Source organism: Lissotriton vulgaris, unplaced genomic scaffold (assembly GCF_964263255.1).
Source record: "Lissotriton vulgaris unplaced genomic scaffold, aLisVul1.2 SCAFFOLD_3545, whole genome shotgun sequence".
Taxonomy (NCBI): domain Eukaryota; kingdom Metazoa; phylum Chordata; class Amphibia; order Caudata; family Salamandridae; genus Lissotriton; species Lissotriton vulgaris.
The window spans coordinates 190,790-205,990 of NW_028242236.1; the positions used below are offsets into that span (position 1 = coordinate 190,790).

General features: G+C 48.4%; 1 protein-coding gene across 1 annotated transcript in view; it reads right to left on the minus strand.

Moving 5' to 3' along the window:
• LOC147669016 (killer cell lectin-like receptor subfamily B member 1B allele C) overlaps nucleotides 1-14,948 on the minus strand; it is a 156,898-nt gene extending 141,950 nt beyond the window's left edge. Inside the window, exon 1 of the mRNA XM_086948282.1 lies at nucleotides 14,765-14,948. Within this exon, the coding sequence (XP_086804408.1) occupies nucleotides 14,765-14,948 (184 nt within the window). The remainder of the gene's footprint in view (nucleotides 1-14,764) is intronic.
• Nucleotides 14,949-15,201: the final 253 nt, after the last annotated feature.

Here is a 15,201-nt window from a genome sequence, read left to right on the forward strand (position 1 = left end):
CTGTATGACAGAGTATCCTTCTCTGTCATATCCTCAGTCAGTTTTTGTCTACAGTTTTCTCCGTTTTTTATCAAAACACAGTATACACAAACAGACGACAAATCACAACAATTGCATGCACATAAAAAGCGACACCCTTGCAGGAATTCCTGCACAAGGAAATTGTTATCAAACAGGGGTTGACCCAGTATAGTCAAAGGACCTGGGTATTCAGTAGTATAGAAAACAGGTAGTCCTCGACATATATTTTAAATATGGAACAAGTTATTGCATTCGGTTGAGTTAATTTTCTTCAAAACCAAGACTGAATCTGTATTATTAGTTCAATAAGTAATACTAGCCCTCATTGATAAAATATCATACAGTAGGCACCAACAAACCATTAGAACTGGGAAAAGTCCAATCAGATTGGCATGTTTAATGTACAGTACAACAAAGTTTCAAATTCCACGGATCTTTTTACATATATTTGCACTAATACTAGACCAAGGTATATTTCTACAATAAAAGAAAAACGTGCACATAGAAAGATTAAAGAGTGTGCTCAAGTGAATGATCAAGAGGATCAGAGAAACATAGTGTAGATCATTTATATACAAGAAAAATGAGCCTGCCCTGGAAAACGCTTGTAAAAAATGTACTTCTTTTTTACTAGCTTGTATACTATATACAGTTCCGTAGTCCTTAATTTGCACAGTTGGCAAAGGGATTTGGAATTGGGGCAGGGGGCAGGGGTCAGCAGGTGCAGGCTCCCACAGGGAATTATCGTCGACGTTTCGACCCAACCATAAAACGGGTGGTTCAAGTCCTCAACAACGGGTCTTCATCAGGACGGAATTGGGGGGGGGGACACACAATTCTTTCAGAGTGCACGTAGGTTAAAAACCATTGTCATTGGGCACCTGTAATGATAAATGAAAAAATTGGGGCTAAGTATCACTCAATCATATTAAATGAGTCCATTTGTCAGGATCACGGAATTGCACTCACCCTTATGTGGTGCATCAACATCAGTGCGACGTTTGGTCCGCACTCGAAAATAAGTAGTTCACAGGTTATTACTGTAAATAAAGAGAGAGAAAGGTAGCCATTAGTGCTACTCTGGTTATTCCCATGTGAGTTATTTCACACATAATGGAGAATTTATCATCATTTCTTTTGGACAGTAGTCTCACTAAAAATTATACCATATCGTATTTGTCAAGTCATTTATTTTAGGATTCCTACACTAAGTGGCAGAGAAACCACTTAAGTGTGTAGTCGATTATTAGCTTAAGGCTTAATACAGCCAATATAGATTAGCTGTGTTACATAGTCCAAGTGTAAAAACCCGATAAATCTAAGGTGTCTATACAAACTCATGGTCAAAACTCATGTATATTATTACTCACCCACCTCGTTCGTTCGGGGATGTTTTGAAGTCAGAAGCTAAAAAAGAGCGAGAAACATCTCTGTTAGACGCCAAAACTGTAGATATATACAGTAGTACCGGACACAATGTAACAATGTTGAGGGTTTGAATTAAACCTACCCACAATCGCTGTATCCAGCACCGAGAAATTAATCCTCTAAACGAGCGTGCCGCACGGCTTGCAAACTCACCTCCGCGTTATGGAATGCGGAAGCATAACATTGCTGCCCTAGTTACCTGGCAACCGACGTGAGTGCGTCAGCCGCAGACCAAACTAAAGCGGCGTCCAGGCGGTTGCTAGGAGACCCAGCGTGTCTCCCTGTTGAACAAGGATATGCGCACAGAAACAACGCGCAATGTTACTCATCGGGACCTTTCAATACTGTGATATTATTGGTTGAAGAGCGAGTGGATTATTTCAAAACTGTGGTATTGTTTGAAAAACGAGTGGATTGAAGGGCATAGTACTCGCAGGCATATTATGAACTAATAATACAGATTCAGTCTTGGTTTTGAAGAAAATTAACTCAACCGAATGCAATAACTTGTTCTATATTTAAAATATATATCGAGGACCAACTGTTTTCTATACTACTGAATACCCAGGTCCTTTGACTATACTGGGTCAACCCCTGTTTGATAACAAGTGCCCTGGCTAAGGGGCACTAGGACCCTGGAGCATGAGCATGGGAGGGGGCTGACACCCGACACCAGTTCTGGTCATGTGAGGAAAGCTGGACACAGGACAATGACCAGGGCATAGGTTAGAACGTGTGCATGTAACGCAGCTGAAGCTAATACAATAAAGAGATACCTTATATCGACCACGATCTCCTGTGGTCCTTGGGGCAAGAGGACACGTCACAAAGTCTCACATCAACTGGATAACCAAAAGCAGGCTTCTCAGTCTCAACGATATTTAGGGGTCACAGAGCAGCGCCAGACTGTTCCACGCATGTATGTTGTCAGTACATCAAATTGTTTACGTAAATATTTTGAGGATTTCCAACGTCTTTCGATCTGATCCACAATTGAATTCCAGAGGCTCAACTCCCCCCCCCCCCCGATAAAATTTCCCAGGTCACAATTGTTTGATGGATTTGAATTTACGTACTGCAATGATTTTCTCAGCAATTTTTGTTCAAGGAAACAACCCATCTGAACGTTGCATAGTGGCCCAGAGAGACTGAAATGTCAATATTCGTTTCTGGGGCAGCTTATAATCGCTTATAACTCTAGAAATTGCATCGATTTAAAGAAGTGTTTCTTATGCCTGTCTACCTGTTAGAAGCTGACCCAGTTCTTCAGTCCAAAAAGTTGTAAAGTTGCCAACAGAACACAGCCTGTGCCAAAGAGCATACATACATATATATACACACACACAGACAAAAAAACACCCAACCCACATTTCTGCTTTTTATATATGTTTAATGTTTTCGTGAGTACTGCAGTAGTCCCATGGGGCCCGTGGTTCAAGTTCCACACATTGTGACACAGTGCGAAACAAGGTTTCAGAGTAAATAACTTTTTGTCAAATTTGTTGTAATTTCATTCAGCCATTTTTTTCTGTATCTGAGAGCAACATTTCCAAGGAGATTTAACGTGGGAAATGAAGGAATTTGGGACACCCTTTTTATATTGGCCCTGCTGAATGGATCAGCACAAACTTTCTGCGGAGTTTCTGATTAAATTACGTTTTTGGAAAGATTCGTGCAGGGGCATCAAGAGGGGCCAACATTATTAAGTAAACAAAAAAGATTCGATGGAAACTTTAACCCACACTTACAACTTACAATCACATGCCTGGCAAGGGTGCTGGCAAAGCAAGGGATGCTCCTAAGCATTACAATGGAGGAAAAAGAACTGATAAAAAAGCTATTGCAATCTGTCTGTCTAAACGCTATGACGCACTGAACTGCCTGATGTATCTGAAGCAACCACTATCACTGGAATCGAAACAAGGAATCGCCACGATTCCTTGCAGTGCGGATAAAGAGTGGATAAGTGCCAATACTCTCGCTTGCTCGATGCGCATGCGCATCGACAGGCGAGACCTAAAAACAATCGATTAGCTTGCCGCTCTCTCCGGGGGCTTTGGTATGAGTGGTTTTATGCAGTTAAACTGACCGGCAGAGTAGGGTCTGCCGCGCAGCCCCTGAAACTTTACATCACGTACTTGAATTTGCAAAAAAGGCTCCCACATATGAATTATTGGCTGCATCTGAATTTTTCATGTTTTACATATAAGATTCTGCAGTGAGGCTGCTGTTTGTTGTTTGAATGGGACCTCCAACAATCGTCAGCATAAGTTTTAAAATATTTTAACAGGCTATCAAAGGATTGAGTCAAAAGAAAAGCATGTCTTAATTAAACCCCGCTACATGATCTAAGTCATGGAGAGACTGAGCCTTTCTTTATTTAACAATCTTTTTAATGATCAGTGTAATTTTGAAATACGTCTCAAGGAGTTCACTTTGTTATATTAAGAACAAGCACTTTTTGTCTTTTTAATCATGAGCAAAATGTGTAATTTTTATGTGTATTGATGAAAGTGAGTTTGTATTAATCATACAATAAATACATATTATACATGTAGTTAATGGGTGCAATCCTTCACAACAAGCAGGAAGCAGATTATGAAGAATATCTGTGAAAACACCCACATTAAGTAGGTATTAGGCTCTATTTAGGTCTGGCATTAGCCACGACCAATTGATTAAAAAAATATATGTATAATAAACTTATTTAAAGAGGTTTTTAAGGGGGGGCGTGGCCAAGATGGCGGGGTGAGTGGACGCTTCTTTCCGCAGCTCCTCCGGCCCGACTAGGCCCGAGCCCTTTTTCGTTAGCTTCTCTCCCCCCGCTGAAGCTCAGCGGCTGAGAGACGGGCGGCGGAGACCTTGGGGCCCGCATTGATGCTACTTTGGCCCGATCGCTCCGGCGGAAGCACGCTAAAAGACCGATTGCAGGACGGCGGAGTGCCTTGGAGGCAGAGCAGAGCGGGGCGCTGTCCGGATGCCTCGGCTGGGGCATGGTGCTGATGTCTGGCGATCTGGAGTGAAGCTCGCCCCGGTGCTCGACGAGGATCGTCAGAGGGATAACGGCTGTGTGACTTCACTGCGCGAGGACCCTGCCGTGTGATCGTGGCGGTGCTTGGACTTGCGGTGGTGGCCTCTCATGTGGTGCGGGCCCCGGCCCTGTGGCCAGTTGGCGACAATGCTTAGGATCGGAGCCGGATCTCCTTTTTCTCCTCTCTAGCTGGACAGCCCTGGTTTGAACTTTCCTCCGTATGCCTGGCTTCTAGAGTGGCCCTGGTGGCATCGCCGGGCCTGGACGATCTACCCGGCCCGCCCAACCGCCATCTTGTCTTCACCGCGACGGTGACGCAGCTCTCCTTCAGTGTCGCTTGAGGTTGTCTCCTACACCTCTGCTTTTGCACAGCTTTCCCTCCCTGCGGGACGCACCAGCCGGGGTTCCACTAGCGGGGGTCCCTGTTGGATTCTTGGCTGTGCACCGAACGGCTCTCTGTGACTAGACTGGCCAGCCATTTTGTCATCTGTGGCGCAGGTCCCCTATCTGGCCGGGAGTTCCTTCTTGAGGGACTCTACCGAACGTTGGAAACTCATCGAGGGCCGAGCCTACTGGAGGTGGCCGAAGCCAATGTTCCTGCTTCAGTTGAGTGCGACAGAGTACGGGACACGAATGTCCGGAAAAGGAGGATCGAGGAAGGGGGATCGCACCCTGCCGGACATGCTTAGCAGGGCCCAGCAACAGCGGGACAGGGCGCAACCGTCTCCGGGCTCTTCCCGGGCCGCTGCGGACCCGACCGGGGGTAAGCCCCCGGTCACGAGGTCCTTCATGGAGGACCTGTTCAGCTCGCTTAAAGCAGACTTCCAGACGCTGAAGCAGGAGGTGGCCAGTGAGGTACGCGAGGTCCGCAGGGAGGTGGAGGGCCTTGGTGAGCGGATGGAGACGGTGGAGGCGGCGGCCCAACGTCGGGACGACGAGATTGTCCATTTGTAACAGGACGTTCTCCGTCTCAGGGAACAACATGTTGAACTCCAAGCCCATAACGAGGACCTGGAGAACAGGTCGAGGAGGAATAATATACGGGTATGGGGTGTACCGTCTGCAGATGAGGGGACAGACCTGGTGGGCTATTTGCAGGACTTGTTCCGGGAGATTCTGGGAGAGGCCGCGGACTTTCCGATCCGCATCTACAGGGCCCACAGAGTGGGCCGACAGCGACAGTCGGCGGCACCTCCCCCGGACATCTTGGCCTACCTCCCTGACTTTCCGATGAAGGAGCGCATCATGTCCGAGGCCCGCAGGAAACAACCATTGACGTTCCGAGAGCGACCTGTGGCGCTGTATCAGGACCTGTCTGCCATCACATTGCAGAAGCGCAGGTCCTTCAAGATTGCAACCGATTTCCTGCGCGAGCACGAGACACCGTACTCCTGGGGGCAACCCTTTCGCTTGATATTCCGTTGGAACGGGGTACTGCACCAGCTGCGCTCCTTGCAGGATGTTTGCGGCGTCTTGGGGCTCACGGCTACTGAAGAGGATGGAGCAACACCGACCTGGAGGCGCTCGGATAGAGGAGGACGACGGCGGTCGGCGAGAAGGAGATTGGCGGCGAGCGCTGGGCGGCCTGACTCGCCCACCATCAGAGCGGACATGGCCAGTGCCCTGAGAGAAGCGGCCAGGGACTCGGCCGCCTCGAACGGTGTGGCCTTGACGGCCTAGACTCACTCCGGGGGGAGATGGACACAGCTTCTTCGGTGCCAGGTTCGGGGGTCGGAGGGAGGGTCGGGGGGGAGCGGGGGAAGCGAGTGGCTGGACGTCCACTTTTGGTACTTTCTGCAGACTTGTCCGTTTTGGGACTTGACTGGGACAATGGGTTGTTTGTGTTTGTGTTGGAATTTGGCTAGTTGCCATTGGTTCGTTTGGGGAGGGGTCGGGAGTTGTTCAGGGGTTGGGAAGGAACCGTCCGATGTTTCCTGTGTTAACGCTTGGCCCTATTTTGCCTGTCCTGCGCTGCTGCCCTGCGCCCCTCCCCCTCCGGTTGCCTGCCCGCGACATAGCGTCTCCGGACTCTAGGAGATATGTCGTCCTTGAAGGTGGTGACCCTTAATGTTAAGGGTCTGAATAACCCTGTAAAGTGTAGGGCGATTTTGTCTCTACTGGAGGGGACACAAGCTGATATATGCCTCCTGCAAGAAACCCACTTGTTACCCCGTGACTGTCATAGAATGCGCTCTGCCAGGTTTCCCACCCAGTTTTTCTCCTCTGCTGCGTCCAAGACTGCGGGGGTGGCTATTCTGCTGGCGAGCTCCTTCAAGGGGGAGGTGTTGTATAAATTTGCTGAACAGAAGGGGAGGCTTTTGGCATACCGCCTCCGCCTGGGGGGCACATCGTTTAATATTGGCTCCTTATATAGCCCGAATGACCATCAAGAACGCTTTTTAGATTCGGTGCTGGTGGATGTAACTGCCTCCCCCGATCGTCATGTTATCCTAGGAGGTGACTTAAATATAGTCTTCGATTCTGCATTAGATAGGTCAGCGCAGCGATTCCCGCAGACTGGGGAACTTTCCCAGGCCGGGAAGGCCCGAATCACCGACATGGATTTGCATGACCTTTGGCGCACCCTCCACCCTACAGATAGGGATTACTCCTATTATTCGCATGCGCACCGGACCTACGCACGGTTGGACTACTTTTTGGTTAGTGGACCGATGCGTGCCGCTGCTACGGCGGCGGACATTGGGGTCCTGACACTGTCTGATCATGCGCCGGTCGTGGGTACGTTTGCGTGGCCGGCGACCTCCCCCTCTCGGGGGGTGTGGCGCCTTAGGGACACCCTTCTGCACAAAAAAACAGTTGTAAAACATATTGAGGAGGCAATACGGGACTACCAGGCACACAACAGTAACTCAGACACCTCATTGGCGACACAGTGGGCGGCGCTGAAGGCGGTCCTCAGGGGGGAATTCATCTCCATCTCCTCGGCAGAAAACAGGGAGCGGCAGCGGAAGAGGGAGGAGCTGACTTCCCAGGTCCGGGAGCTTGAACAGGTCCACCGCCGTACGGGTGCTCCAAGGGTTTGGAGGCAGGTGAAAGCTGCCAGGAAGCTCCTGTCGGCGCTGGACATGGACAGGGCGGAATACGCAGCGTTGCGCCTGAAACATGCATTCTACACAGGGGGGATAGGTGTGGCAAACTCTTGGCACACAGGCTCCGTGTCGCGCAACAGTGTAACGTAGTGAAGGAACTCTTGGGTACGGACGGGGTGGCTGTCTCGGGTGATGCGGCGGTGGCGGAAACCTTTTGTGGTTTCTATGAGGCGCTGTACACCGGGGAGCCCTCCTCGCCGCGGGAAGCCATGGAATATCTGGAATCTGTGACCCTTCCGGCGCTAGACCCCGCTCAGGCGGAATATCTTGAGCGCGATATCCACGTTGAGGAGGTGATTTCCGCGATAGCCAGACTTAAGCACGGGAAAGCAACGGGCCCGGACGGGTACACGTCCCTGTTTTACAAAACCTTTTGCCCGGTTGTGGCCCCTATCCTCGCCCGGCTGTTTAACTCCTTCTCCGCATCAGGAGCCATCCCACCGGATCTCCTGAGAGCGACGGTCTCAGTGATCCCAAAGCCTGGGAAGGATCGGGCCTTATGTGGCTCATATAGGCCCATCTCGCTCCTGAATGTCGACCTCAAGTTGTACACGGGGATTCTGGCATCCAGGCTGGCCCTGCACCTCCCGGGTCTGGTTGAGGCCGACCAGGCTGGCTTTGTGCCCGGCAGACAAACTGTCGACAATACTAAGCGAGTGACGCACATTCTGGAGAAGGCTTCGCGGATCCCGGGCGAGCGGATGCTGCTGGCGGTGGATGCCGAGAAAGCTTTCAACAGGGTTCACTGGCCTTACCTCGAGCAGGTGCTCAAGAAACTGGGCATCGGTGATAAATTCTGCTCGATGGTTTTCAATTGTTACAGGTACCCTTCAGCGATGGTGAGGGTCAATGGGTGCAGCTCCCGTAGTTTTGCAATCGAGCGCGGCACGAGGCAGGGTTGCCCTCTTCCCCACTCCTCTTTGCTCTTTACATGGAGCCGTTTACCCAGAGGATCCGCCAAAACCGGATGCAATCGGGATCAAGATGGGGCGGTATGTTCACACGGTCAGCCTCTATGCGGATGATGTCCTGCTGACCCTGGACGATCCCAGGAGGTCCCTTCCCGCCTGCATCCACGAGTTGGATGCTTTTTCACGAGTGGCCGGTTTCAAAATGAATATGGGCAAGTCGGTGGCTCTAGATGTGTCTCTGGCTGCGGATACTAGACGGGACCTTCAGCGGCTCTTTCCCATGCAGTGGTCATCGTCCCTGGTGCCATACCTTGGGATTCTGTTGGCGCCGACGTTGCCAGAGATGGTAACAGCTAATTACACCTCTCTTGGGAAGAAGATCAAGGAGGAGCTTGGCCGCTGGAGCAAGAGCCTGTTGTCTTGGCTTGGCAGGATTGCTGCGGTCAAGATGACGGTTCTGCCCCAGATCCTATATCTTTTCTGAGCCTTGCCGCTCCAGCCTCCAGTGGGTTGTATCAGGCAGACGCAAGCTGACATCGCACGCTTTGTCTGGCAAGGCCGCAAGCCGCGGATGAAGAGGGTTCTCTCCACGCTTGCCCCGGAGGCGGGGGGCCTTGGTATTCCGGACCTCCGGAAATATTTTCAGGTGGCGCAGCTGCGATACCTTGTGGAGTGGAGCAGGTGGGAATCCGATAAGCACTGGCTCTTTCAGGACCAGGCGGTGGCAGGGCGTACCCTCCAGGAAGTTCCATTCTTGCGCCGAGTTCACCGCCCCCCCAACCTTTATGCTTCCTTTGTCACGCGGGTTCCCCTGAGGGTGTGGGACACGGTTTGCGAGGTTCGGGAACTCACCACGTTCCCTTCGCCATTTACGCCCATAGTGGATAATCCTGATTTCTCCCCGGGGATGGAGCCAGGCGATTTTTCCCATTGGAGGACGGCGGGCTGCCGAGCGCTCTTTCAGATTTATGGGTCGGAGGGAGTGGTCCCCTTTCAGCAACTTCAACAGGAGTTCCACCTGCCGGAGTCGGATAGACTGCGATATATGCAGGTCCGGCACTGGGCGCTTCAACCCCAGGTGCGGGACACCGCTGATCGTCAGATAACACCATATGAGCGGTGGCTGGTGACCCGCGCCTCTGATGCTAAACTGATCACTGATCTCTACAAGTTCTTACAGCCCCCTCCGTTTCACTACTATAATCCGGGCAGGGAACGATGGCACAGGGAATTGGGTAGGACACTTAGCCACAAGGAATGGGACCAGATTGCACACCGTGCGAGACACTCAGCTTATCACGCTGGCCTCACTGAGACATTCACCAAGGTGTCCACATACTGGTATTACACCCTAGAGAGACTGCACGAGATGAACAGGCATATCGAGAAGGAGTGCTGGAGAGGTTGTGGTCAGGTGGGGACCCTTTCGCATATTCTTTGGGATTGCCCCTTGTTGGCCGCATATTGGAAGGAGGTTCTTGATGAGGTTGATATGCATTTTGAAATTGAGTTACTGCGCTTTCCGGCGTATATATTGCTGGGCCTTCCTAATGGCCTGATGTATCCGCTGAAGTCCCGTAGGGGCAGGCAAATCGCGATAGCGCTGAGCTCAGCGGTTCAGAACATCCTAATCCACTGGCGCACCACCACGGTCCCCTCCATCACTGGCTGGTTGCACAGGCTCTGGCATGTGCTGGGTATGGAAAAATTGTCACTCACGGTAGCGGGGGAGATAGACCAATTTGATGAGCTGTGGCAACCCTTCCGTGCGCTATTAACTACCGAATTTAGGGAACTCACCTGTCCGAGGTACCTCAGGCTCCTGAGGTTGACGCCACCGGTGATTCCAGCAGACTAGGAGGGGTAGCGGGGCTGGGTTCCTGGAGGGGGGGGGGTGCAGTGGGGGGGCAGGTAGTGTTACTAGAGGTACATTGGACGGGGGGTGGGGAGGAGTTGGGGTGTTTGGGGGGGGTTCTAGGGGATGGTGGGTTGGGTTCCTTTGTGTTATTGCTTATTATTCTCTGCTCAGACTGATGGTGTTGACTATGCTCAGAATGGAGGTATTGCTTATATTTAGCCTTTTTCATTTGCTGTTGCTTCCTTTTCCACAGCGGACTAGTCCACCGTCACACTCGTAATGTCATGCTCATTTCCTTCGCTTAAATGTATGTAACCCTAACCACCTGTTCCCTCTCCCTATGTTTTTGTCTTAATAAAATGCTTTAAACCTAAAGAGGTTTTTAATCAGTTGGTTGCATCCATTGGTGTATGGGTGTGTCATTCACATGTTGCTTCTGCTCACTACAGCAGACAGCATAGAACAGGGTTGAGTCTACTTCAACCACTGGATATTTTCACTTTAAGTGACTACAATTGCTCTTTCACCACGACAACATCCATACGCATGTTAGTTCTATTCAGTGCCTTTTTTTGTTTTTTTGCTTTATTACTTCGGTGTTGACTTTGTATTTTGTTTTCCAAAATTTCTTTATTCACATTTTTCAGATGTTACTGCACACAGTTGTGAAAATGAGAACCATTAGAGCACTGGCCTGACATCAAACAAGTAATAGTAAAACAAACTGCAGCATAGTAATGTCTTGTCCCCTTAAAAAGGGGAGAATGGTCCAGTGAGTGTATCATTCCCCCGCTGAAATAGGGGCAGGGGAATTGAGGGAAAGTTATGTTATGTTGTGTTAATTGAATTTATAAAACCGTGCGATTACCCTCAGGTATCCTGGCGCTGAGCTCTGCCTAAACGATAGTCGGAGAGGCTCAATGAGTAAACAGCCAGGTCTTCAGATCCTTTCTAAAAGAAAGAAGGACTACGGCATTCCTCAGGTAGGACAGTAGCTCATTCAATGCCTTGGATGTGCAGGTAACAAAGCTCCTGCCTTCCCAGCTGTTTTTTTAAAGGTGGGGTTTTTGGACATTTTTAGCTTCTTTGGACTGCAGGGTCCTGGCGGGGGCATACCATTTGAACCTTTGCCTCAGATTGTCCGGGCCAATACCATTCAAAGCCTTAAACGTTATACAAAGGGCCTTAAAACGAACCCTTTGTTTCACCGGAAGCCAGTGTAGCTGAGTTAATTCTCTTTTTACCGAAACAAATTTAGGTGTCCCTGTCAATAGCCTGGCATAGGTAGGGGTAAGACTGTTCCAGGGAGAGGCATGAAGAACTCATGGGAAAGACCGGGAAGAAACGCACAATCGCACATGTTGACATTGTGTTCACAGCCTAATATGATAGCAGGATGGTTTCTACCAGCTCTTCCATGATAAGCTAAAGGCACCTTTTAGATTTATCAGTTCCTGACTCCTCGATTTCACAGCATATCAACTTGTGCCCATTCGAAACTTTTTTCAAGTTGTAATTTTTTTAGTGCCCAAATAAGTGCATCTCTAAGGGCACTCCTGAACGTCATGCTGGTATGTTTTTGATTGATGGCAACAGTAATGTTTGTCAATTAATATAGCCTGTAGGTCCTACTTATGGGGCTTTAGTAGTTTGCTTTTAGCTCTCTTATTTGTAAAACAATCTAGCCCGTATAATCTATCTATTCATCTGTCTGTCTGTCTGTCCGTCCATCCGTCCGTCCGTCCGTCCGTCCGTCCGTCCGTCCGTCCGTCCGTCCATCCATCCATCCATCCATCCATCTATCTATCTATCTATCTATCTATCTATCTATCTATCTATCTATCTATCTATCTATCTATCTATCTATCTATCTATCTATCTATCTATCTATCTTTGCAACACTATATATCTTTGCAACACTATCTTTACAACTCTATCTATCTATCTATCTATCTATCTATCTATCTATCTATCTATCTATCTATCTATCTATCTATCTATCTATCTATCTATCTATCTATCTATCTATCTATCCAGCCAGCCAACACCTAACCGATTGGCTTTTGAGATTTGCGTTTAGCCAAGACGCTTTAAATTTACAATGATATGTATAACATAGTGAGTAGTATGGGTAATCAGCCAGACTTCAACCATTAGTCTGTTGCTGTGTCATTCACAGTTTTCTTCCAGCCACTGCAGCATGCACCACGAGGCAGGGTGTTTGCAGGCTGCTTTCACTATGAGTTACAGCATGCTACACTTTCACAATGAGGAGGTCTACACACAAAGTAGTCCCCTTAAGCATCAGGGACTACTGTGACAAAGGGTGCTTATTTGAATCTAAAGCAATATTTCTAGCTTTAGCAGATGATTTTCTTTAGATTGATGATGGCCCTGCTGTCTCAACAACAAATGGTTTTGCCTAAACCATGACAGAACTAAACAAGCATTGTCAAAGCCAAACCTATGATATACCCGGCTAATGAAACCATAATTGCGGTGAAACCAATCCTGGGTGGCTTGTGTTCTGGTTCAGGGAGGACCTGGCTCGGCAGTTGGGCTGGAGTGTTCCAATTGGAGCTGGGTCAAGACTGGTTCGCATATGGTTGGATCCAGACTGTGGTGGAATGCGGGCAAAATAATGATGGACTGAGATGCAGCCCCAAATAATTACCAGTGGCTGAGATTAAATCAAGTATTCCATCCATCACTTTAGTGTATTCTTTGTGTCCTTTCCCAGTCTCTCACTCTCTTTGACAAGCAAGCTGTCTAAGATTTCCTAGGAATATTGTGAGAATAGTACTTGAACCATTCACAATATTGTAAGGAAATATATCTGGAAACAATCATCAGCCCTATCAAATAATGTAGCCTCCTGTTTTGAGGCTGGTGATAAAAACCTGAACAGCATTGTATCAAGCAGCATGGAGTCTTGGCTCGCAACTTGCATGTAGGACCATGCTCGCAGGCCAACAAGTCTTCAATGGAGCATGAATTTCACAAAACAAAAGTGAACTTGTTTCCTGTATTTCCCTTCCAGACAGGATGTGTTTAAGGAGAGTTGTAGATTCTTGGAGCACTGGAAGCAGTTCAGGGAGAGCTGAAACTGCTTACCTCCTTTCTGTTCAAACAGGATAAAATGAAGGGGTCACAATCTTCTAGGGGATGGTAGATGGGAAATGAAGAGGAGGGGTGGGTGGACAGCATCCGGTCAATGTGGAGAAAATCCTGAGGGTAATTAATCAGGTGTGGTGTGATTGGCCTCTGTCTCAAGCCTCTGTGTATGGAAAGGCCTTTATCTCCTGCTCTTTAGAATTAATTGTACTGCAACAAGAGAACCCAATTTCCTGTGGCACTCATCCTTGCCTGCTTCTTGTCCTGGACATGCTCAGTGAAGGGGTATGTTGAGGGAAATCCAAGAGCTGGAAGGGACACTGGTAGAAAACACATATTACTCCAGTGTGCATATATTATTAAGAGATGCTGTTCTTCTCCTCTGATTTTCCTCATTGTCCCAGTTTTATGATGATAATATGATATATATGAAAGTTTCACTATTCTTTTGAGCCTTTCTTGTAGTGCTGTTGTATTTCCCTAATGCCATAACGTTTCTGAAAACAGTAGTGGTAAAAAACTGTGTAAACAAGAACAATTTGTGAACACAAAGAAGCCTCCTACCTGGGTATTCATATATATTAAACTAACAAGGAGACAAGCCGAAAATTCAGGATGCCAAGCTCCGACTGTTCTAGCACTGAGCAGAGAGGATTGAACAGGGGTAGCTTAAAACCCAAAGCACCATATTAGTCTTGATTTCCATTTTACAGGGTGTATTGACCTTGAACCTTTGAATGGATTTTTCAGCTAACCAGGACCTACATGCTGAGTGTGCCTCTCACCATGGCATGGCCCAGAAAAATCACTCTACATTAAAGAAGAACTTGGTGATGAGGTTGCCATTGGACGTCTCTGTATTCACAAAATATTGACAGAGCCTGAGGATTCAACACGGTATTAATTAGGCTGAGGCCCTCACAAGTGGCCTCTCAAAGTCTTGAACATTGTATCTGGAGATGGAGTCCACTGGAGACTTAGAAATCTGATATAATTTCCCCACCTATTAGGTTTTCAACAAGAAGTAAACCGTGTATTAAAAGAGAGATAGCCCCAAGTGCTATATAAACTCAATCTTGATGACAGCCATATTACACTCTTTGTCTAATCCTTCTGTTGAAGTGCCTGCAGTAAGATGAATCCACTGGTGAGAATATCCATCCACAGACCTACCGTGGGCCCTCCAAGTAAAAGGCATGGATTGACAGTCCTGGTAAGGTGCACAATATGTACACATGGTGCAGAGAAAAGCAAGAAAGGAAAAGGTAATAAGTGTAAAGAGAATTCTAACCTCTCAGTGCATCTTCATGGCTGTCCTCTGGTTGCCTCCTATCATTGAAATGCAGAGCTGAGTATCCATCTTCGCCCTCTGGTTTCCTCCTCCCCATGAACTGCAGAGCTCTGTATCCCTCCTCATCCTCTGGTTTCCTCCTCTCCTTCAGCTGCCGAGCTGTGTTTCCCTCCTCACCCTCCATTGATACACTTCTAAAACTGGGTGCTGACAGAGGGTCTGAGTCTGGAGTGAAAGCTCTTAGAGCTGGAAGGCTGTGTCACAGCTGTCTACACCTTGCACAGAAACCAGAAACCACCAGCCCTCAGACAGAAGTCTTCAGACAGAGTAGTGCTGCCCACAAGACCCTGAACAGGAAGCGATGGTAGTTTCAAACCTGAAATATGTTTTAAAATGGTTGCAGCTGTAAACGTGTGCCCAGGCCTCAGTCCTGTCCA